Source organism: Lissotriton helveticus, chromosome 2_1 (assembly GCF_964261635.1).
Source record: "Lissotriton helveticus chromosome 2_1, aLisHel1.1, whole genome shotgun sequence".
NCBI classification, from domain to species: Eukaryota; Metazoa; Chordata; class Amphibia; order Caudata; family Salamandridae; genus Lissotriton; species Lissotriton helveticus.
The window spans coordinates 1,525,729,708-1,525,756,120 of NC_136059.1; the positions used below are offsets into that span (position 1 = coordinate 1,525,729,708).

General features: G+C 42.9%; 1 protein-coding gene across 2 annotated transcripts in view; it reads left to right on the forward strand.

The window, feature by feature from the left end:
- Positions 1-26,159, forward strand: part of LOC144818759 (uncharacterized) — a 206,210-nt gene extending 180,051 nt beyond the window's left edge. Inside the window, exons 6-7 of one of the 2 annotated variants that reach the window (XM_078676480.1) lie at positions 21,637-21,747; positions 23,638-26,159. In XM_078676480.1, the coding sequence (XP_078532606.1) occupies positions 21,637-21,747; positions 23,638-24,317 (791 nt within the window). In that variant the 3' untranslated portion in view covers positions 24,318-26,159. The remainder of the gene's footprint in view (positions 1-21,636; positions 21,748-23,637) is intronic. The other variant, XM_078676479.1, reaches the window with a different exon arrangement.
- The last annotated feature ends 254 nt before the right edge of the window (positions 26,160-26,413 follow it).

Sequence of the window (26,413 nt, forward strand, 5' to 3'; positions counted from 1 at the left end):
GGTTGTGTTTAGAATAAATAAATATATATTTGATATATACCTTGTGTGGTCTGCTTTGATTTGGTACTCAAGAGATTATAAATGGTAAAACACCTTGCTTAACTCGTCTCCAAGTCTTAGTCTGAAGGCTGCTCTCCACAGCTACCACTAGAATAGCTTTCTAAAAGGTTGACTTTATAACCTACCACCAATAAGGGTTGATTAGACTGGTGCAAGGTGCCCACTAGAATAGTGGACATCATATACCAGGCTAACTTCTCACAATAGCCATTTAATGAGATGACTTCCCAGGTCCATGAGGTTTAACGCTTTAACCAATTCATGTGTCTAGGGATCCACCCGGTCTGGAGACCATTGGTTTTTGATATATTGTACTAGTGCAGCGTGAACAACATACAGGGTGATAAGGGGCCCCCATTTCACGCACAAAGATATTGTGGTCCATAAGCGTCCCCCGCTAAAAAGTGCTCCTACTGTGTCCACCCCTCTGTCCAGCCATGGCCTAAGCATCCGTGTCGTCAGACTGCCACTAACCAGCGGTATCCCTACCAGCGGAATATTGCCTGCATCGGCTCTATGGGTGCCTGTGTGTTTCAGGGCCCTCTTCCAGCAGCCCAGCGCAGTGGTCAGCAGCAGCGAGGTGGTCAGGGGAGCTATGCTGTTGGGTAGTAGCAAAGTGTGGAGTAGGCCCTGTTCTAGGTGCTTTGTTGTGTTTCCGATCTGTAAATTCCGTACCGCCGTCCAATAGGAGAGCCATTGTAACTGACAGGCATAATAATACGCTTTAAAGCCTGGCGCTCCTAGCCCTCCCCGTGTCTCTATCTGTAGTTTCTTGAGGCTTATTCTATGGCACCCTGTTCCCCATACTAGGTCTGTCAGGATGCTGTCCAGGGTGTGAAAAGTAGACTGTGGCACTGTCAGCAGAAGGTTTGCGAAAAAGTATAAGAGGGGCGGGAGCACCACCATCTTGGATATTGCTATTCTACCCATGACTGATAGGGGTAGCACCGACCAAAAGGCAACCTGGGAGCGTATCCCTCTGATGGCCTTATTGAGGTTACCCTCCAGCATGTCTTCATGGGATCGGTATACATTTATACCCAAGTATTCGAATGTATGTGCAGCCCCTGACATTTCCAAGTTTAATTACTTCCTCGATCTGCGGGAAGCTCACCTTATAACCCTGGTTGACTGGTACATGTACCCCACAAAACTTAAAAAGATATTTCCAGAGACCTCGAATCTATGTTGTAGGGCTTGCGGACATTTTTGGGAGGAAATTCTGGCACACATGAAAGACATGCTGGGATACCCCGTTCCAACTTCCATAGAAGGGATCCTCTTGGGCATTAGGGACCTGGAGCTAGAAAACCCAAACTAAAGTGGACACAGCCATTATGTGGACGTGTATAGGGGCTGCTAAAACCGCGATAGCAGCAGCTATGGAAGAAGAAAGTGGCACCCCCGTTGTGTCTGTGGCACTCCCACCTCTGGAAACCTCTGTCTGGAGATGATGACTGATATTTTCAGGGACGACTATATCATTTTTTAATATAAATGGGGCCCATTAGTCACATATCTTACACAGGGCCTTTCCTTGGCGGTCTGCCCACCCTCATTCCGGGACATGCATCTGTTTCAGTTTTAGAGCAGGCGGTCACTTGGACAGGTACGCCCCAGCACGGCTTACCCCTGGGGGAGGTTTGAATGGGACATGGAGCCCCGTAACAAGCCCTCTGAGTCACCCACCACATTACTAGACCAGTGATCACGCTACTTAACTACCACTACCGTGGACTCTTTCATTGTTCAGGGGGGGGGGAGAATTGGGGGATAGACCAATTAAGTTGGGGGTTTTCTCACATTAGATGGGATAAGAGGCTTGACACATGAGATTGGTTGGATTGACTTGCCATCAGACTACAAACAACGATACCGCTCCCTCATGGGAAGAATCTGTACCTCCACTAGCGGACATCACAGATCTGGGAAGCGATCGTTCCTCTTAAGTGCATTGTCAACCTTGTATCGCTTAGGTATTATAAAAAGATTGATGACGAGAAATGTTGTAAGATGTACTGTATACCAAGTATTGTGATGAGCTGATTCAACTGCTGAATGTGAAACTAATTGTTAATAAAAACAAGTTTGAAAAAAAAGAGACCTTGAAGATGGCATATTAACATAATTCAGGAATTCTTCAAATTGGGGGTCCCATTTGGATCATCAGGAACAAGTCTGTAAGGCTACCCGAAGAGGTAGCCGAAATTTAAAAGAGTAAAAGGCAGCATTCCAGTAGCAGTGTTTGAGAGATTCACAAGCATTACTTGGAATAGCAGAGGGATGTAGCTAGAAATCGGTAAGTCCTAACCTGACCAGCCAGGTTATAACATGGGATACTCGGGGGATTTTATGTGCAAGATGATGTCCAAGCATTTCTGTAAGACACTCCTTATATGGAGCTAATGGTTCTAATGTCCACAGCCTAACCCAATATAAGATAGGCTTTAGACAAGCTTTATCTCTGATTTGTCTGATTTTTAGCTCAAACCTTAAAGGATCTCAGCAACGATCTAAATAGTTTTCACCTTGATCTAATGAGTCAAGATTACATTATCCCCACAGTTCAGTCCAATATAAAACTGCTCCACATACTTGGGCTCTATATATTTTCGATGCTGATGCAATGGGATATGTGGAAGCTCTATTCGCAAAGCTTCCACAGTTCTATCTGATAAGATGAACTGTTGGAATCATTGAATCTCACCCTTAGATAATTGAATTCTGAGACCCTTTCTAGTTTAGCTCCATTTAAGACCACATTCACTCTAAAATGTTTCTTAGGACTAAATACCATGTATTTGGTTTTAGAGTTATTTATTTTTAAGTCATGGTCCTGGCAAAAAAGGCTAAACCTCCACAAGAGAGTATTTAAGCCCTGGACTGCTTTTGATAAAATAAGTGTATCCTCTGCAAAGAACAGACACAGCACTTTGGTCCCAACAATTTTAGGGGGCGTCATTCGCACAATACACTAAGTGAGAAATGAATGAATTAATGAACAACAAGAATAAGGTGGGGGCAAGAACACAGGCCTGGTGGCTGCCACACTTCCTTAGGACTTCCCAGAGTTTTGCCCTGGGGACCAGATCAGAAGCCGCACAAAGCTCTATGAATGTGTCATATAGTCCCCCCCCTCACTCCCCCCCAGCCATATCAACAGTTTTCCTTTTGATAGCCAAAAAACGAAAGATCTGGTCCACAGTGCGTGTGCTTCCTCTAAAGCCTGCTTGTAAGTGTGACAAGACGCTGTTGGAATGGATCCATTCCCAAATTTTGACAGGAGTTGCTTGCTATAAATTGTATGCTGTCGATAAGGCTTATGGGACGGTAATTACCTGGATCTTGCCTTGGGCCCTTTTTAAACATGGGGATAATTTCCACCCCTCTCCATGAGTTGGGTATAGGTGCACCTGCTGCAATTGTGATTGACATTAGATTATAAACCTGTCATTTACAAAACTAATTTAAGATGAATATTCAATAAAAGCCAACCCATAGCATACATAAAATTAGTAAATATTTAGCTAGCTTACGTCATGTACGCAGAGCAGCACACATTGGTCCTGGGTTTTCATTTAGCAGACCAGTGCATTCTGGGAGTTTTAATCTTAATTTTCTACATTCTGCTTCAAACCCAACTGTGTCATATGTTTGTGTTAAAGGAATGGTAGTTCTGATTTGCAGAGTCATATATGTATGAATGTTCCACGGGAATCTTAGATGGAGCAGACAAGCATAGTAACCAACAAGTGCTCATTTCACAGAGGGCAGTGACTGAATGGGCAAGGTATCCAAAGTATTGCACCACCTATCAGAAATTGTTTCTACATTGAGTTTATCTAGGCTACCCTGTGTTCGGTTTAAACATATAGTAACTGATAAAACCACACCAAAGGGGAAACTGCCTTCATCAGTGTAAACAAATAAACACTGATGAACACCTGCACAGCCACAAACTAAAATGCAATTCAAAGAAAGTAACGTGAGAGGGAATGGGTCATTTTTATTTCTCCCTGAAATGGCGAACAAAATGTAACTTTGTTATACAAGGTAGAAGCACAAATGACTAGTCTAAGGCCTCTTTTGCAGAACCTCGACATTAGAGAGTGTAAAACAGCTTTACTTTATTTATAGCTGCTCCAGACGGAGGTAGTTTGTTTTACTATCTATAGATTTATCCCCTTAGTAGTACAACTGCGAAAACCAGTCGGAAAGTGACTACAGTTTCACTGCTAACCAGATTTACCTTCTGAAATGGAGATTCTCTTTTGTTATTGACCCACAACAACGCCTACATGCACTTTAAGCCCATTTCTTTGTTTTTTATAAATGTATTTGTATGAAGTCTTAGTTTTATTTTTGTTAACTTTATTGAAGTTTTAGTTTTGTTTTATTGTATGAAATTGATGATAATGTTTTTAATCTCTCCTTTTTAATGGCTGCGTTTTAATGCACATGTTGGATTTTTTATTTATATGATTTGGTCTACTGTGTACTTTTATGGTTTGTCTAAAATCGAAATAAAGTTCAACGTTGACTTTGACTGGTCTAAGATTATTCCGCTTGAGATGTCACTAAAACATTGTTTCTTCTTCTCCTTTTGTTTACTCCAGTTGTTGGTGCTAGGATTAAAGATGCAGAGTTTAGAAGCATGTTGTGGGTCTGATTTGTTTATTTTAACTCTGTAGTGAATCTAGGAATATTAAAATCACATTTGATCTTTTGGCAGTGTTTATTTCACTTATTGGTGTAATGACTGGCTCATAAGAATTTCGGCCAATATGTACTATCACATTTACCTGTAGACACAGAATGCGTAAAAGCCTTTAATATATCACCCCCTTTACTAAGAAGTCAGAATTGAGAGCAGGTCAACTGCCAACAACCCTAGGCTTTAAATGTTTAATGCAAGGTGTAGTGAGTGACAGTTAATTGTGAAAAGAGTCACCATGTACAGGCAATAGTGGTGAAAACATGACACAAGACTTCCCACATATCAACAAAATTCATAGCTGCAAGGTGCCCCATTCTTATTTGTGATACATTCAGCTAATTTTGGCTGTTTAACCAACTGCACTTTACTGCTGGGGTTTTTGATCCCGTGATTAAAATGTTAAGAGCAAAATGTAAAGTCCTCGAATACAATGTGAGGTCTGTTAAAAGATCAGGACTGACTTTGAGTGAGTCATTTACCATGGGGACACTTGGAAGGTGTGAATGTCCACACAACACCAACCCCATCTTAGTGTAGTCAGGCAAAGAAAGCCGAAAAGCAGTAGTGACCTCCACTAGTGTGAGTCGAAGTGATGCCCTCGAGTGATGGGAGTTGAAGTGAATAGGTGTGAATTGTTAAAGGAAATGTTACCAGCCTTCCCCTTATCAACAGATGATTCTTTACTTCAAGGATCGGCCTATTGACCTCGTACAAGTAAAGATTCAGTGGCCTGTGATTTCTCCTAGGCCTGGGTATGTTCCACATTTATCAGTACCCCCTCCTCCCCCCTCAAGCTCCAGTTGGTTTTGGGTTATGATCCATGGATCTGGGAGATACACTGGATGAAAGTGCCTCCAATTTAAGCAAACTTTGCTCTCAAGAAGTACTTTATACAGGCTTCTGCTATTGCTTGACCCTTAAGTCCTTTTAGTTATTTGGACATTGACCTTGAGAAATGTTTTGAGGTGTGGCTTATTCTTATCGGTGTCCCTGACAATGTTAAAATCCTCCTGTATCAACAGCTCTCCGCACCATCACCTCCGGCTTAATTACCTTGCCTAGGAAGGAGTCCTGTGATATATTCAGAGCACCTATGGGTAGTACTGTATAGTCCTTTCCCTGCATATCCAGCTACTAATACACATCATTCTGCTTGGTCATGTTTAATCCTATGACAGGTTGACTTGAGGCTGTTTGAATCATATAGCCATCCCCAGTGTCTCTCTTAAAAGATGCCCAATACTGAAGATGGTACTCTCCATGTTTCATCTGGAACTAATCCCCCAACCACCTGCAGTAAATGAGTCTCCTGTGGAAAAATCATGTCCGTATCTTGCAAACTAAGGTACTTTAAGACCCTTTTTGTTTTTTGGGAGATTTAGAATCCTCACATTAAGAAATTGCATTGGAGCAATTAGCGCTTAATATTTCTGTGAATTTTTGACTGATCAGAGCTGGAGACAAAGATGCAACCTCTATGACCTCAACTTCCCCTGTATCAAAAACGAGTTCTGGCTTCAGAGGTTTCACCTGTACTCCCATCCAGGACCTCCAACGTGGTTCCTATTTCTGTAGAAGTGTCTACAAAACTCTTGTGTGTAGACTAGTATATTCCCCACACTTGGGGCCAGATGTAGGTAATTTCCATTTACCGATTCTAAAATACCGACTCATACCGAATCGGTATTTCAGAATCGGAAAATGGTATGTAGGAAAAAAATCGGTAAAACTTACCGATTCGGAATGACTCGGTATCATAAATCGGTAAATACCGATTCTGTAAAATCCGAATCGGTAAAACCCATGCATTCCTATGGGCCTCCTGGCCCATAGGAATGAATGGGAGTTACCGATTCGGAATTTACCGAATCGAAATTTTCCGAATCGGTATTTACCGAATCAGTAATATCCGATTCGGATGTTTGAAAAACGCCATGTCACGCTGACAACCAATCAGGGACACCCTACACACCCCACAACCAAGGCCCTGAGATTCCAACCAATCGGATTGAAGCACCCCTCCCCAGTACCTGGGAGTGGCCACACCCATGCAGGTGAACACCAACAGAACAAACAATTGAGCTGAGGTGAGAGGAGCTGAGCATCCACAGGCAAGCACTGCAGCAGGATGGAGTCACATGAAGGGCAAAAGGATGCTGGGGAGAGAAAAAGGAAGATCAAGTTCAGCCCAGAAGAACTACAGGTGGCTGTAGAAGAAATAGTAAGCCACTACAGCCAAATGTTCGGGAGGCAGTCTCTGCATGTTGCAGAGACTGTGAAGAGGAACATATGGCTTGGCATACAGGGCAAAGTGAATGCCATTGGTGTGACCCACCGGGAGATTGAGGACATTAAAAAGCGGTGGTATGAAAAAAATGGCTGCACAAAAAAAGGATGCTGGTGAGACTGGAGGTGGCAGGAGCAAAGCCCCAAAGCTGACTGCGATAGAGGAGCTTGTGGAAACCACCATGGAGCCAGAATGCATCCATGGGATAGGAGATCTGGACAGTACTGCTAAAGCTACAATGAAACAAGGTAAGAGGCATGTACCCTAATCCACAACCATTAACCTGACCCCGTACCCCACTGTGTAGATTCATCACACAGCATAACAGCTCATACTTGGTGCCAGCAATGCATCATGGTAGAGGTAGTCATGAATACATTGATGCAAAACATACACCACACGACTCTGCAAGGCATGCCACACATATCACCAAACACACTATGTGCACTGTGCAAAGTTGTGTTTACAATTTATTTAAGAACTACACACAGATGAAGAACAACATTGACCCTATGTCAATTTCATTCCACAGGAGAGTCCTCACGCAGTTCTGCACCAGCAAGGGAGGAGAGGGCACCCGCACCTAAGAGAAGGGAGAAAGAGAAGACAAAAACAGATCACAGCGCTGTAGAAGGAGGCAACACCACCACCCAGGAAGCCTCATCCCCAGAGAGAGCCTCAACACCTGTGCCACTATCACCTTTGTTGTTCGGATCTCCTGATTTGTCTACCACACCGCGTACACCCATAGCAATGTCCAAGGTGTCCATGCAGGGAAGGGAAAGTAGGCATGAGGAGCCCCCTCAGAGGATCCTGCAAACCTCTGATTCGGAGGATGATGACGTTGTACCTCAAACAAATGCACCTGTGGCTGACAGGTCTAGACCACAGATTGCAGCAGGCGCTGCGCGCACCAGTGTCCTTGGCAGGAGGGCACATGAGGGTGGCGAGGGGCAGGAAGGGGAGAGCGTCTTCTGTGGCTTGGAAGGAACAATGGTCAAAGTACAGCGCTTGCAGGCCAAAGCACTCTTAGCCGTGCATAGGCAGGTTCGCTGTATGAACATTAAAATGACCAACATGGACAAGGGTATTGGCCACATTGCATCAAGTTTGGAGGCAATATCAAAGGGGATAACGGACATCTCCACATACATGGGTGTACTGTCGGATATAACGAAGCTAGTTAAATAAATGGATAGTAGGAATGATATGCCACAGTTAAGTTAAAGAAAATGGAAAAGACTGACACTATGTACGATGATAAAATGTGTATTGTAATACCTGATACAGTCATGAATAAAGAGTTTAAAAAAAAAAAAAACATGGGTGTACTGTCGGATAGGATGGACAGGGATCATCAACAGCGTGGCAGGGATCGGCAGTATATGCTCCAGCAAACAAAGGCAATGAACAGGTTTGCTTCAAGTACGTCACTACTGTGCCGAAGATCTATATCCATGCAGGATGCAATTGTGCACTGCTGCACAGACTTGACACGGGGCATGGGAAGAGTGACCTCTGCGATGGAGCAGATGCTCAACACAAACACAGCCAATGCTGGTGACACGGGTGTGGAGGAGACAGAGGGGTCAACCAGCAGGAGTGGCTCCAGCACACCTGTACCGGAGGTGCGCAGGAGCGGCAGGCGCAGCCATGCCGAGTCAGGCCCCAGCAGAGAATCAGAAAGCCAGGCACATCAATCACGCAATGTAGTGCGTGGACGTAAGCACTGACCTATGCTGCAGATCAATACAACTGCACACAGTTACGGCAACTGAGCAGGAGCAGCCATGGACATAGACTTTGATGTATGATGCCTATTCCCATGTGACAATGATGAGTGAGTGAATATTAAACTACACTTGTCAAACACTATACCTGTCTATGTGTCATACATTACCTAGAAATATCGACGTGTAATTTCTGTCCGTCTCAATCTACCATCTATTGCTGCTGGTCCTGTTGCCTGGGGGTCTGCATGTTCTTGGTCATCATCAATGTCCTCGTGATGTGTCACCTCCACCCCTGTACCTTTCTTGGTGGCAAGATTGTGCAAAATGGCACAGGTCACTATTATCTTGCAACACAGGATGGGGGTGTACTGTCGAGCACCTCCGCTCTTGTGGAGGCAGCGGAACCTGCTCTTGAGGAGTCCAAATGTTCGCTCAACTACATTGCGAGTTGACCTGTGTGCCACATTGTATCGCCTTTCTGCTCTGTTAGTTGGGTTGAGGTACGGTGTGAGCACAAAGGAACGCAGGGCATATGCACTATCGCCTGGGAGAGAATGAGAGGTACATGAGTTACAATCACATTACACATTCATCTGCCATTCATTACCTAGCAGATATCAATCTCCAAAATCTCCTGCAAGAAGCCGTGTGTATATTCCGCTGTTCTGGAATATGTAGGAGTTGTGCGTGCTCCCAGGAAATTTGGCCACTATGTCTGTGATGATGTTGCCAGCATTGCATATCACCTGCACATTGATGGAGTGCGTAGACCTACGATTTCTGTAGATGTGTTCTGTGGCTGCAGGTGGGCATAGTGGAATGTGGGTGCCATCTATGCAGCCTATCACATGTAGGAAGTGTGCCAGTCCATAGAAATCTGTTTTTGTTTTGGCAAGTTCCGCAGGTGTGTCAGGGAACCGGATGTAATGTTCCATTCTCTGCGTCATGGCATCCAGAAACTTCCTGAAAAAACGGGACAGGCAGCTCTGGGATACACCACCTACTGCAGCTATCACACTCTGGTAGCTCCCAGAGGCAAGCAGTCGTAAGCTACACAGCACCTGCACATGGGATGAGATGGCATGGGCCCTGGGAGTTGGGAGATCCAGGTATGGGTGGAGGTCCCCAATTAAGTCCAAGATGGTTCTGGGGTGTAGCCTGTACCTCTGAAGTATCTCAGGCTCAGTCAATTGGAACAGGGTGATCCTCTGCCTGTACACCTGCTCCTCCCTCATCCATACCCTAAGACCTGCAGCCTGTAGCCTTAGCCTCCTCGCAATCACATAGAATGCCGCCATTCTTGCAACACTGTTGCATTTTGGGGCTTTTTTTATAGCCTGCACCTGGTTACCACCTGCTTCCAGTCCATGGTAAATACCGACTCTTAAATACCGAATTCCATTGAATTCGGTATTTTTTTCCTTTCCTACATCTCGATAGACATATTTTCCAAATTCTTATTTACCGATTCGGTAAATAAGAAGTCGGTAAATTAGAATTCGTTAAATACCGATTCGGAAAATATGTTCTCGGTAAATACAGATTCGGTATTTTACAGACTCATATTTTCCGATTCGGTAAATTATTGGCTCCTACATCTCATTTTCAAAAGACCGGTCGGTAACGGCCGATTTTACCGAATTCGGGCCGTTACCGACCGGTATTCGCCTACCTACATCTGGCCCTAGGTGTGACTTCTACGTGTAGTCCAGCCAATAGACGTTAATGAGTGGTCCCTCTACTCCTTGACTCCTCTCTTCCAAGCACCATATTAAAAAAAACTTGGCCGTAAAACAAGCACAGTCCTTATGAAGCATTAACCAACATTGTTGCAATCTACATTAGATCTCTTGTCATACTGGCATGTCCTACAGACAACCCCATAGATTTAACCCTCCTGGGGGGGTCCCTGAGCTCTGCTCCTCAGCACCAAACTTGCAAGCCAAACGGGGTAATCATGAGTCACTTGACAAACGGCCTCTCATCCAAGCCAAGTATGTTGGGCAGCACTACCCATGAGTCATTTAATCCTAGAGGATGTGTCCTGTTGTCTCTGTATACTCTTGTCCATATTCCATTGTGGCATGTCAATGGATACTGAGCTGGTGTCATCTTTTCTGGTTGGAGAGACCTTCATTTAAATTGCAGGCCCATTAGCCTCTTCTTCTCTGAATAGTAGTTGCTGATAGATATTGTATTTGTAGGAGCTCAGTATTTCCAAATGGTATGGATTTCATGAAACAAGCCTGCTTCATGACCCGCTGGCTAACATAATAGCTGAACAGTTTGAGTTCTTCCTCCCTCTTTTTGTCCATCTTATCTTCCAGCTTGCCTTCTGCGTGTGTGGTGCACTCTTCCAATTTGATTTGGGAAGTTTGGAGAGTCCTTTAAAATACCCCTCAAGACTTTCAAGGTCCTTATATTTAAAATACAGGCTTTTTTAGAGCTTCTAGTTGACAGATCATTGTTATCTTGGTAGCGAGCACACTTGGAATTAATAAGTGGGTCCTCTACAATGTCCAGCAATCCCATGTTGCTAATTATCACTCTTCCATGCAGCCAATCACCTCTGTGGCCTTACAGAGATTGTATGAATCTGAAGAGAGAACCATACCAGGTTCTTAAAGTAGACACTAGACTAATGGACCTGTCTCTCCACAAAATCAGCCCAGAAAGGAAATTGTTGTAAGCTCTGACTTAAGAGTTACCAAGTTAAAATATATGAAGTGCTTTTAATGTAGTAACATCAGTTAAACTTATTAAGGTCTATTCACCAAACCTTTTTTTTTTGTATTTTCGAGTAGTACTTGATTAGTACTACCTGACATTCAAAAATGCTATTTACTAACTTGCGGGTGAAGATCTCTGCCTACTTCTTCCCTGTCTCCTATGTATGGATTCCACCATGCGTGCAGAAAACTCTGCTTGCAGAAGTTTCTGTTTTTTTGGTATAAATGTTGGCGGGAGAAACAGGAGTGGCTAAAAAACTGGGACTATCTAGTACAAAATGAGAGTACTAAAGGTAAAATCAAGGAAGGTTCATAAGAAGGAACACGCTAATAGTGAAGCACACTTGCATTCCCTGGCTATCCCAACACATTACAATACTGACTGCACTCTTTTCTGGCCACTGGATATTTCCAGAATGTCATTGAGAACACAGTGGGCATCTTACAGGCAAAGCCAATTGCAGTGCTTGCCACGGGTGATGACATGCATCACTTGCTGAGTGCATAAGATTATTGCCATGACATAGTCACAGGCAGAAAGGCATCCAACGACAAGAGAATATTTTTCCATTGCCCACTTTCCTCTGGTATTAGGTGCTTTTGATTGTACCAAAGTGGCATTTCAGCCACCTTTTCATAGAATACAACATTTCTGTAACAGACACCACTGGTATTACATCTGCTTGAAAGCCATCTGCAATGGCAGAGGTAGGTTCACTGATGTGTATGCTGCCTTTCCTGAGTGCATATTGTACATGTACATTTTCCGACAGTTCACTCCTGCACATCAGTTGTTAGCTGTAGATTTTGTTTGCATGTGGTTTCTAGGTAAATTATACTAACTCACAAAGCGAATGCATGTACATCTTGAGACTAGCACTACAATCATAGTCACTCATAACTTTACTCCTTCACAATTCACAAACATAACTCTAACACTGAATGCTACAATGTATAGAATGACTACTACATCCTCCAGGTAACCACACCAACATCATATGTCTTTGTTGCAGGTGATACCCTGTGTTCCCTCTCTTCCATCTCCTTACCCCACCCACCTCTGAACATAGAGTCGCATATCCCCAACACATGTACTACAGGGCCCATATACATATGTGAGCCATCATTGAGCAATCTTTTGCATTCCTCAAATTGAGCTTCATATTCCTGATCATTACATCATCTTGCAGATTCCTCGTCTTTAGAATGACTCTAGTGTTTGCCAGGTAGTGCCACATGGCTCTAGCTATGAGGCCATTTCCTGACATCACGTCACTAGAGTTTATTAGCACCCAGTTCATGCTTTTTGAGCATCATTAACGTGATCTGAAGCACTCTGTTGGTGTCTTACAGACAAATTCCTCAGCTTTCAATCATGATTAGATCAAATGTCCCTGCAGACCGTGCTCAAATATGTATGTTTTTCCTACAACGTCTGTATATGGTATTTGCGATTAGGGCATTATGCGCGGCCAGCAACTCTTGCACTTCCATGCACATGAAGGCCATTAGGGGGCCAAGTTATTTTTGGGTAGGACCCACAGGAAGACTTCCATGTGAACTTCCTCTCCTAGAAGTCACCTTACAGGGAACGTTCTCGTACAATTTCCTACCACAAAAGTACCATGAGAAGAGGACGTTTTCTTCTTCCTTGAACTAGTTGTCCTGTTTACAGGGCCATTTGGAATATCTACAGGACTTTTCCTCAACATCAACATCTTGTGACCCTTCGATGCCTAAAACGGTGAGATCAGAGTTTTGCGATCCTTCAGCCGACACTGGTTAGGTCGAGGCCTTCCTATTAGGGATGCTGAATCTTTTCAGAACTGTTCTGCATCTGCTGAGGGGGGTCAGTTCCTGAAGGTTTGATGACTTTGACCCCAACACCTTCCAATGCCGAGCTTCCACAGGCTTTGGCCTGTTACCTGCATTGATGAAACCAGCTAGGACATTGTCTACACAGCCCTTCCTTAATGCATATTTAAAAGCAGAAGGCGATAACACCCATGCAGTCAACTCTGGCGCAGGATGAGACAGAAGAACATCATACATGTGGTGAAAGAGAAGGTAAAAGCTAATTTCAATGAAGAACCCTATTTTGAACACCTGCCCAGGGCACAAAAATTCGCTGGCTTGAAGGAGATTGTCAGTTTAGATTCATATGTCTTAGCCGTGCAAGATATGGTCTGAAGAGAGGATGATGACTCAGAGGCTGACCACCTCCTGTCACCTTACAATATTGACCCTGGCCTCTACTTCAGTTTACAGAATACCACTGGCTAGATACTTCACCTGAAGGTGATATTTCCATCTCTTTTGGCCTTGCTCTGAAGAAGGTTACATATTTTACAGCTGTCATTGGAAGGCAGGAGAAGCCTTGGAACTGACTTTACCATCTGCAGAAGTAGAATCTAACATTCTGATGGAAATCCTATAACCTTCTGAATCAATGGCTGAGCCCTTGCTTGTTCCTGTTAAGCCCCTCCTGCTCCTGATCATGGCTACATGACCATTATCGGAGGATACTTGACCAAAACTTAATCCTCAGTCAATTGCGTTTATTCGGAAGATGAGTCCGATGTGTACCAGCGGTGTCTGTTGCGGATTTTCCTGACAGTGCACCAGGATCTGCACTGGTCGATGGGCAATACCAACCTTCTAAAGGGTCACTTATTCAGCCCTCTGCAGGCTCAGACTGAGATGGTCACAGATGCCTCCTTGCGAGGCTGGGGTGCTCCTCTCTGCGCCATGATGGCACCAGTCCTTTGGTCCATATCGGGGCAGCACCTGCACAAAAACGCTCTCAAGGTTCCCTGAAAACCACTCGTCCTTCCATCTCAGGGGGCAGTATTCAGATTCTATCAAGCACCACCACCTTTATCCATCATATCAACTTACAGGATGGTATGGAGACTTGGTCCCTATGTTGAGAGGACGCAGCAACAGGAACTCTCCCCAGTAGCTGCCATTTCTTGCAGGCATCCCTCAATGTGGAAGTGGATGCCCTCACTCATCTCTTACTGGAGGACCACACGTGGGAGCTTCACAACGAAATGATGAACGTGATCTTCCCTTAACTGGAGTTTCCATAAATAGATCGCTTTAGAATGGCCCAAAACAGGAGGTGTCCGTGGTTTTGTTCCATACATTTCTCTCAGACTGGTTCAGTTTCAGGCTTAGTTAGTCCAAGGTTGCTCAAGTTGACCCCGCACACTTAAACAGTAAATATTGCAATATCATTAATGTTGTTCAAATTGTTCCAATGTCTTTCCAGTCATTCTCCCAAGAATTCCAAAGTCAGGTTTCTTCAGTAGAAAATTCTTTATTCTCAAGAAACTTTTAAAATCAATAGCCAACGCGTTTCGTCCGTGACCGGACTTCTTCAGGGCTTATTTAGAATTCTCTATTTAATGATGCTTCACAAATGGTCTTCAAGCTTGAGGTATAAATATTTTCCATATGTCTAAGGGTTATCGTGCTCTCTAGGTCAGTCAGATTTCAATTATTTTTTGAGGAGATTAAAGTATTAGTAAAAGCCGCAAATAGAGTATCGGCATTCCGTAAAGCATGCGGTCGTCTGGTTCCTGGTACTGAAGAAACCTGACTTTGGAATTCTTGGGAGAATGACTGGAAAGACATTGGAACAATTTGAACAACATTAATGATATTGCAATATTTACTGTTTAAGTGTGCGGGGTCAACTTGAGCAATTTTGATTTGTAAAACAAATTTCTTGTTTTTTGAAAATTGGGATCTAGGGGATTGTATCCCAGACTACCTGCACCTAGACACACAATCCTTAGGGATTTTGTCACCAGTGCGGGCATAGTAGCCTTAATCCCCTGTTCTGGCTTGATCTTAGTTAGTCCAAGGGCCTGTTCTACACATTTTCTATAATTCCTCTTCTGTCCAAAGTGCTACAGAAAGTGCAGGAGGATTGTGTCAGCTGATTATGATTGTTTCAGATTGTATTTGATCTTCTCTCCCCTCCCGCTCAGAGCAAACCTGCTGTCATAGCAGGATGGTTGGGTTCTCCACCCGATCCGAAAAAGCTTTTGGATGAATGCCTGGAGATAGAGCTGTGCCATATAAAACCCAGTGATTTATTGATGAGGTTGGAAACTCCATCTTGGTGGTCAACAAGCCGGCAACCGAAACCATTTACACAGACCAATAGAACCAATTTATTCAACTGTGAGAGCCGGAAGGCATTAATCTCTTTATATCACACCTGGCCTTTGACTTGAGGTTTACATTGTCTCTTTCACAGCAGGGTCTAGCGGTTGTCACATTCAAAGGCTATCTGATAGCTTAGTCTGTGTTAATGGTCCTTCTCCAATAGCAGTGGTCCAGCCTGGACTGCCATACCTGATTCCCGCTGAACAGGAACAAAAAATATAGACCAGTTTGGGGGGAAGTTTGGCCTCATCAACTGCAACTTGAGACTAAGGCACAGTGAGGGCTTCGCATTGAAGAAAACAAAAAGTGATGAGAGAATTGATTGACTTAACTCTCTGCCACTGGGAATTACTCTGGGACTCATTCCAGCTCATCTCTTTTTTCCATTGTTCCCCTCAGCAGCAGAACCAGCCACTTGGAAATCAGCTATGGTCCTGCTCCAATAGGAAGAATCCAGCCCCAAGATCCAGGCCAGGTTACCTCTGAATAGAAACAAAGGTAACGCCAGACCGTTTTTGGCCTATTTGAGGTTTGTCAGTGGGTACAGCTTACAGTGAGCACAGATCTCATGTCTAGACATACCCATGGCACTTGTTGCATGCCACTGATGAAATCGAAAAAGATGACGTAGTGGGCAAAAACATTATGTAAGGGAATGCGCCCCAAAGAAATTAGCAGTGAATAGAGATTAATTCAGGCAATTTACCAATCACTTTTTTGTTATCCCCAGTACGATGGCTATGGACAGTGGCCAGGAAGTGTCTCCCTCAATCCAGATCTAGTTGTACATATTGAAGTTGATTTTGCTGTACACTTACAGGGTTTGCCATATGCCTTTTGTCGGTGGCCAGTCCCTATTGGTGTACTGATTGGAGCTGAAGAGGAGTTGTTGGTAGGTGGTTGGTGTCAGGGACTGTCCGGGACTATGTGGGGAACACAGTCAGGGACTTGGACAAGGACTGGGCACTGGGTAGAAAACTTACACAGGAAGAGGAGTACAGCGCTGCCCAGGATCATACAGGGAGTCAGAGGAGAAAGAGGGATCCAAAGGGGAAGTCTGTACAAGTGAACAAGATGGGTAAGACTTAGAAAGGAAGGGCACTCACAAAGCAATTTAGCATTCAGACTAACTACACCCAGGACGAATGTGTAAGACATATATAGGAAACAACATTAACAATAAAGGGGGGGTGTGGGGTAAAGTACTCAGGAGCTCCACACGGGAAGACTGAAGCTCAGTAAGTTTCTTACCCACAATTGCTGTTACAGATACTGACTGCAAATACCCACATGTAGGATATGCATGCAAAGGCAGGGTCTGTGGAGCTTATACCTATGGTGATGTTATAAATGTAACTCAAAGACAAAACTCACAGTGAACAAGAAACACCACCTAGGTAGTCAGCTGAGCCCACGGATCCTGGCGATCAAACAGGAACGCGTAAGGCAGTAACAGCAAAGGGGTAGAACTAAACACAAGCACAGTAGACAAGGAGCTAGCAAGGAGGAGTGCTTAACAGGCAAGGAAGGAAATGACAGGGCACACTTGGCAGAAAGCAGGTAACAAACATATAAGGTAACAGAAGTAAGACAGCAGAATAGAAAGACATTATGTCCAAATGCCTGGAAGTCAGGATATGCATACAGGGGAATGTCTGAAGGCATATTAGAACACTGGAAAGCCCCACAATTCAGCCCCATAGTGGTGGGCACAAGAGCACAGGGAGCGAATCGTGACAGTTGGTGAGCTGAAGACACAGGACCTACAAAGTAAGCAATAAATTCATATAGGTTAGTATTTTAGGAACCTATTCAGTTACAATAAGTGTATATTGAGTCAATTTTGTCTCAACATGTATAATAAGGATGAATAGTAGTGTTGAGTATGACAAACATATACATGCAGTTTTGTGCCGTGTGGTTGTGGCAGTGAGGCATACCTCTGTAGTGTTTGTGAGGGGTGGAGACAATTTGACATGTGGGAAGTTGTACTGTAGTGGAACCATAGAGGAGTTTAGGTTCTTACCTAATCTGTTGTTGGGATTTCCAGGAACAGGCAGGTCAGGGTGCTTGGTGGAGATAATAACATTCATTGAGGGGCTGAGACTGATCCTGGATCCTGGTCTTCCTTCAGGAAGAGACTTGGCACCTGTATCCTGGAAAACCTCATCTTCATGCATCTCATCTAGTCTTGCATGTATGTATGTATATATATATGTTATTTCTGTAGCGCAAACTTAGCTAAAAGACAAGCATAAAATCAATGAATAATAAGAGAGTATGCTTGGTTGTGAATGGTTAATACATTGTGATTTTGTGTTCTTTAAAGAGGTGAGTTGTCAACTCTTTCCTGAATTGGAGCAGCATTGGTGCATTCCTAATGGTTACAGGAATGTTATTCCATATCTTGGGTGCACAGCTGGAAAAGGCCAGTTTCTGTTCTTTTTTTACACTTCTTAGCCTGCAATCTGATGGGGTCCTGGGTGATGGGTGTGTCGAAAATCATCAGAGATGGTGAGGTCCTCCACATGATAAGCATAGTGCTGGCTTTGTAAATAATGCAGCTGGTTTTGAAGACGGGCGGGTTGGCAAGAGGACCTAATAGAGTTCCATTAAGATGGGGGTAGTGTGATCTGTTTTTTTTGATCCATGGATGAGGCGTGCTTCAGCGTGTAGGATGTCCCTAAAAGGTGACAGTGTAGCATCTAGGAAGCAGTGGAGTACGGCATTACCACCATCCAAATGTGAGAATATGAGGGTTTATATTGCAGTTCTGAAGTCGCTCGCTGTAAGAAACAATTTGACTTCTGTTATATGTGGGAGCTGTCTGAGGCTGTCTTTGTTAAGTCTCAATGAGCCAGCGCATGCGCTGCTTGGAGAGACATTTAGTAGGTGAGTTTTCAAAGTGCTACTGGCTGGCCTAGCGCTTGCGTTCACACAAGGGGCCACACACGCAGCCGCCATCTGTCTCCTCCATCACGGATCATTAAGTTGCTTCTGCCTCCGTCTGATCACTTTCGTGGTGATCACTTTCACTTTTGCCGCTTGCCTCCCTTCTCCCCCTCCCTCCCTCACATTGCACACCACTCGCCAGCCTCGATCTAGTATGCGGATAGGACAGGTATTCCATCGTTTTGATCTCCCCATCGGGATGATCTCCCCCTTCGCATCTGGGCATGCGTATTATGCTCCCCTCTGAAGAAGGGGGAGACCAAACTGATGGGGGAGGTCATCTAGTTAGAACACCGGCATTACATGGTGAGCCTTCTTCCCCTCGAAGCATCCACCGATCACTTTCACTTTTGCCGCTCGCCTACCTTCTCCCCCTCCCTCCCTTTTTATACGGCAATTGAACCACAAGCAAACGGACTGTAATAATCACCTCACTACGGGTTTGTTACCTGACGAGTTGTGTTCCATGCCTCGTACATCTTTCCGTCCCAAACTACTGCCTAAATTATTTTGTGCATTTTCCACATTTAAAAAAAAATCAATTTACCCCTCGGCGTGCCAGCAGAATTTGTTTCCATTGTCTCACATACCCAACATTGAATTAAGATACTGGTTTATTTTTACAACTATAAAAATGTTCCTCGCATTTTTGTGTCCGGCTAGTAGGTAATCAAAAAGTCACATCGCTCTCCAGACATATTTTCCAGAAGAAACTGCAAATCATTATGTTTAACACATTTGCATTTCTATCCGAGGCCAACGGCCTGGCAAGGAGAGTATAAAAGCATTTCCTCATTTCTTCTTTTAGTTCTCTCCTCTCACGCTTTAGCAAGATTGCTAGAAAACACCTCAGCGATGGGCCGGTTAAAAGCAACCTTTCAGGAACGGCAGTTTAGAAGAATTATAGGGATGTATTTTCACACTCTCTCTCTCACACACACTCTCTCGCACGCATATTTTTTCACACTTTCACACACACACTGTTTCACACTCTTACACACACACACACACTTTTTCACACTCACACACACACTTTTTCACACTCTCACACATACACACTTTTTCACACTCTCAGACGTTCTCACACACACACGCGTTCACACACACACACACGTTCACACACACACACACACACACACTTTTGCACTCTCTCACACACTTTCTCTCACACACATTTTCTCTCACACACACACAATTTCTCACACACACACTTATAAAGTGAAGTAAGAGTCACATTGGAAAACACTTAATGCAGAGTTTTTGTTTAATCTTGTGGACCAACTCTAATGCCTCCTACTTTTGTTTTAGGGTTGATCTAAGACAAGTCTTGAGGTGAATTGTGCATGTCCTCAATCTATATTTAACACAGTTGTTAAATCTTGCTGTTGCCTCAGGGCACACCTGTGTAAAAGAAACAAGCATTGGTATAGTCAATAGGTCTCGCCGTTGGGAGCTTATAAGTGTTTAGCCATGCAATGGTTGATGTTGTTGCACCCAGGATATTGTGCTGCATAGCTAAATATTTATAAGGTCCCAAAGGCGAGACCTATTGGCTATGCCAATGCTTGTTTTTTTGGCAATGTGTTCATTGAGGATGAGGTTGGTGTCCAGGGTGAATCCACGTGAATTGGCATTCTGTAAAAGTGGGGTTTGAAGCTTTCAAGGCCCATGACATTGAGCCAGGTTTGTACAGTATATTTTTCTGTGGTTCTTGGCAAATAACAGGAATTCTGTCTTGGTTGAGTCGAGCTTCAGGTAGGCGCTGACAAACAGGCTTGAATGATGTGCAAGCAGTGTTTGAGGTGTAGGATGTCTGAAACAGAGGAGACCTGCTGTTTTTTTGAGTTCCTACACTGTGTGTACCTCCACCACCAATGCATTTACAGAGTCTGCCAGCTCCTGCCACATGGTCACCTTCTCTACTTCATTGGGTATGTATGGAGGTAGACCTTGTAGCTCCAAGTAGTGATCAAAAACAAGGTTTGTGTCCTCAATGAAATTATTCTTCATCGGGAGTGGAGAGGACTGCATCCTTGATGCTGTAACAGGTCTCTTGATCTTTGGCAGACAGCAAAGTCATGTAATCCAAGGGGAAGAGTGCAGAGCCAAGGGTCTGGGTTGTATTAATGTGTTTGCAAGGGTAATGTTTGTCATGCATGTGAATTCGGCCAGGTGAATCATGTTTCCCTATAAATTTCATTACTGTGTTTTCCATAGTGGAGCCTGTAATTTCAGTTGTAAGAGTCTCCACTCCTCGTGTAAGGGGTGGTGACTTGTAATTCCAATTACTGGAGGATATTTACACTTAAAATGGTAAATACCATCCAGGCATAAATCTCCACTTAGGTGTTGGTAGAAATCTACAAGTGCGGAGATCTCCACACATAGATTTCCCTTCATGAGTAGGGCACAGAGTGTTTCATAGCCTTTCAATCAATTCTTCAACTGGTTTCTTCTTTCAAGGAAACTTTTTAGCCACCTAAAGTGATACTTCTAATGGATCATGTAATATCAATCTACCTTCCCATTTTAAGCTGTTTCTTAAATGGCTAACATGCACAGCAAGGCAAAATGATATCTTCCTGAGGGTCAGAGAGGAGTACATTGCCATCATCAACATCTGGCCACATTGCTCTATCACCAGCAATGCCTGATTCAAGCTGGCAGGTTTGTTTACTGATTTCTTGCAGAGGCTAACAGGGATTCAGTCCTCCAGCTGACGATTGCCTCTGCCCAGTATCATACTTGATGGCCCATTGACAGATGGCAGGATTATTTCCCTCAACCAAGGCCTCAGTCAAGAACTCAATTGCTAAACCGTGGCCCTTAAAACAAATTAAGGAATATGAGACAGTTCCTGTTCACAAATAAAGATTTGAAATACATAGTATTATGGATAGGAACGTGCTGCTAATGTTGATGGTGACTTCACGTTGTAGACATTTTCTAACACATTTGATGATTTTGTTTTGCACATAGAACACAAAGACATCACACAGGTCATTCCATTTATTATTAAGGAAGAGGGGTTGACATACACTGTGGATCACCAGGACTTGGACTCCAGTAGAAACATTATTGTTCCTACAAGTGAGTATAAAGAACTTTTCTTATAATGCTCTTCAGAAATTTGGTTTTGATGAACCATTCTTGGTCCTTTGCTTGGAAGTGTTTTGATGTGGACAATGCAGGTTTATGGCAATAGATTCAATCTATGGTTACATTGTAAAATGTTACTGAATACTCCAAAATCAGCAGTGCTATTTGGCAGCGTCTTATGTCCCATGTCCTACGAAACAGTGATTTGTATTCTAATTGAACATCTCAAATTTATACTGTGAATTTTGATACATATAACCAAGTACAAAGGTTCGCTTTCCATTTTTGTATTATTTTGCAAGCCAGAATATGTGCAACATCTGACTGTCAACTAAAGTAAAATTGTCACTACAGGGCTGTCCTAATGTTCTTTTCCTTTTATTATATACGTTATTCCTATATCCATTTTATCATTGGTTGGCAGAAATATTTAAAACAAAGTTTAATACCTGTGATTTTTAATTAACACAATCCAATATTTAATTTCAAATACCGCTGATGTTATCCCATGCTCTTTCATTTTTTTTTTTTATTTCCAGCTGAAATCTGGTATGCCGTTAATACAGGCTGAAATGTCTAATGCCTTATATCTATGTTTCTGCCATCTCAATTTTCTTGTAGGTTTAAGGGTCTATAAGCAAATGTTCTCATTGGTGAACTAAAAGAATAAAAGTAATTCCTACACATTTTGTAGAGTAAAGTAGAAAAGATTGCATGTACCCTAAAGAAGACCTGTACTTTTAAGTAGGTGGAATGTATTAAATGCCTTGGTATTGTGCTTCAGACATGGGCCCACTGTTTTCACTGTGATCCAAAGTAGCACTCCTGTGTGGATAGTTAAGCTGACGAATATACCATAAGCAATACGATTTTAAAAACAACACAAACAGCAGTGGTCTTGGAACCACACACAAGGCCTTATTTTATGGGGTGTTATACAGGAGACCTATTTGAGGCTGTGCCATTTTCCAAATTCTATTAAAAAAAGAGTACAATGGATTTTCTATCAGGTAAGGAGGATAATTGATTTTCTATCAGGAGTGGGATTCCTTGGTGACTTTAGGGCCAATTCACAAACCTAACTTACGACAAAATCCTAAACTTACGACTTTTGGTATTCTCAGAAAGCATTTAGTAGTCTTCAATTAGCATTTTGTCTTAAGTTAGGATTTTGTCGTAAGTTAGGATTTTGTCCTTAGTTAGGATTTTGTCTTAAGTTAAACTTAAGACAAACTTAAGAGTTATAACCAAAGTGTGGCCCTAGGATGAAATCATCAAAGCGATGTTGATTTATTCCAAATTATGAAAGAGTGTGTCTTGTTACCAATATATGGCTCTGCTAACAGTTGTGGGTGGGGAACTGTTTAAGGTTTTGTTTAAAAAAGAATTGGATCACCTCCTGGAGTGGTGCTAAAGAGTCTGCAGGTTGAAACAATAAATTAGTTTCGATGAGTGTGGTAAGTTTATTCAAAATGTACCAGAGTGCATTTCAAAATTACATTAATGCAAATACTGCTTACTGAAAGGGATCTGCAGTTGTTTAGGGAAATGTGGTTATATTCGTAGATAATACTTTCAAATGAGTAGCCCTACATGAATGTTGATGAAGTTTTAATTGCATTTCATGCTGGAGACTAAGGTCTCCCATGTTCTTATGTAGGGTGTGCGGTTACCTATTTATGTGCATGTGCAGTGCAAGATGGCTGTTGAATCTACATCTACTGTTCTGTGGTATGCAGTAACCTGAGACCTGGGTTATCAAATAAGAGTTTATGTAAAAATCTTCAAATTAGCTTGGAATATAATATTGTTTTTTGTCTCAGTTTATTGTTTTGTTTATATGTTGGAAATAAAAGGTTCACCTTTCATTTTATCCAACAGATGATCGTACTATAAGAAAAAAAAGGAATTATACAAGAAGAACACCATTACACAAAGCTCCATTGAGAAAAGGCAAAACAAAGGCATGCCTGAGCTCTGAGAACGAAACATACTCTGGCAGAATCCTGTGGCCAGAAAATAGTCTAGACCCAGAAGTAGGAAAAACTACGCAGTTTGACAACAGTTTTTTGAATGAGGGACATTCCAGTTTGTACCAGGCAATAGACAATGAGAATTTGAGTGATACGAGAAAAACAAAGCGTATTAAATGGCGCCAAAATGTGAGGCAATATAAAAGTACAGTATGTGAACAAAGTGCCAGTTTTAAGGTGCTTCCTTCTGAGAATTCTGGATCAAACTCACAACCTGGAGAAATCTGTTCAAAGAAGAAGATCCATTATAAAAGTACAGAATATGACGAAACCTTTGATCCAATGACCAATGAGCTTGGTCATGAAAGAACTGTTATTGCTGGAAAACTGTATTCCTGTTTTAGATGTCATAAACGATTCAGCCAGATGGCTAGCCTTATAAGACACCAGAAAACACACAGTGAGGAGAAACCTTATAAATGTACAGAATGTGAGAAAAGCTTCAATCGTAATGACAATCTTATTAGACACCAGAGGTCGCATATGAGAGACTATCAGACCTCAGAAATACAAGGTCCAGCAATATGACACTTTCCAAGCTGCAAAACTATTATATTTTAGACTGTTACCAGTGTTCAGAAAGGTGTATTCTATTTGTGGAAATATAAGAGATTATCCTAACACAACTCCACTGCAGATGCTGTGATTTTGAGATGTTAAAGTTGGTTAATACTTTCGGTTTTTTGGATTGCACTGTTTTATAGCATACTTGTCTTGGACTGGAACATAAGCAGATGCCACCCTGAAGAGAAAGCGCAGTGATGTTTTTTAAAGAAACTGAAGCCCAAAGATTTGCGTATAAACATTTGCTTAACTTGAGGGGTGCACAACTTGTCTTTTGTCCTCATTTGAGAATAGGTTTGGAGTACTAACCCTTTGTTTGCCAGTAAGTCTGTTTTGGCACTGTTTCTACTGCTACAATACTCTCCTGACTATACAAGGACTTTGGTAATTTCACTGTTTTTCTGCCTGAAGTATTTGTCAAAATCTGTTGTATTGTTTAAGGAAGGTGAGAAGAGTCATAACTTTAAATGGGAGCTTACTTTTAAGAAAGCACGTAGTTGAGGAAACTATCAGGGAGACGGGAATGTTATCAGCATTTCTAATATAGCCTCCAGGGCATGCCAACACGCTATAGCTGCAAACAAGTGTTATCTAGTATGATAGCATTCCACCTATATATCCTCAAGACCATACATCTGAAAATTTGGTATTACCAACGGATTTCCATGTACTAAAGCGCTTGAGTGGTTTCCTTACCCTCAGTTTTGAGCCATTCTGTTGCAATGCATTTTATGAGCTAGCTTGTTAGCCCAATAGTGTAATAAATTAGATTATTGGTTGCAAATGATGCGAGTCCTTAACAATAACTCCACAAGTTTCTCTTTATGGGGAACCACTGTCTTAGTGAAGCGAAGCCGAGCAGTCCAAGGCCTACTTGAGGAAGGTAGTGTAGGGAAGCAACCCCAGTGTCCCTGGATTGCAACAGCAACACTCAAATTATTGTTCAGTCAGTGTTTCTTCTTTTAAAAACGAAAATTACTTTTATTATACCTGGGTTACTACTTACTATGCATTCAATAAAAAATGTGTACAATCAGGTACATGCAAATACCTATGGTGAAACCCTCATATCACTTTACACGCCTAGTGGGTCCTGAACCCTATATCCACAATACCCCCACTTGTACTAGTTACAAAATCACATTATAAGGGGCATCATTATCAGTAAGGAAGTCCTACTGACTCTATTAGGATGTCACCACAATAATAAAATGAGTAAACATGTTATAATCCACCATTGCCACGCCAATGAAATCAATAGGGATGGTACCAACATTCAGTACTGTTCACTAAACCTGCATTATTAAACATTAACATTTTCAATTAGACACTGAATTGACTAGTATTTCTACTTTTATTATGCTGCTACAGCAGCTTAACGACCAACACACAGGCGTCCCTACACTCCTGAACACAAAAGCGCCAGCTCCAGGAGTGCTTAATAAATGAATGGAGGGGGTGTGGCCAACCGGGCTAAGATGGTGGAAGCTCTCACCTGCGCTTCCAGCGGGAAACAGCATTTACAACGCTGGTAATACTACGTAAGTAGGTTACAATGCGGACGTTATATCGTCCGCGTTGTTACCACGCATGGCATTACATTGCAAGTCGGTTTAACGACTTGCGGTAGATGGTGCGCAACACCAGGGAATGTGTTGGATTTTAAATCCAACACATTCCCTGCTATTGCGCTAACTGGAGTAGGAATAGTAATTTATATTATTCCTAAGTCCAGCGCGCCATCTAGTGCAAGTCGTGGAAAAGACTTGCGATGTAAAGCCATGCATGGTAACAACGCAGACGATTTAACGTCTGCTTTGTAACCTACCTCGTGGTAATAGCACGCGTAGAAACGTGATACATTCGCTCCTAGCCATCCTGCACTGGTAAGCCACCAACCTCAGTGCTAGCAGCACTTGGGGGAGTACTCACCCTCCTCACAGTGTCATGAAGACACAGGGGAGTCTCGGATGCGACCCAAATATCAATGCTGGCTGCCAAAGCCCGTATTTCTCCTCGGCAGCGTGCGAAGGGGACAGGGCCTCCTCGCCCCGATCCAC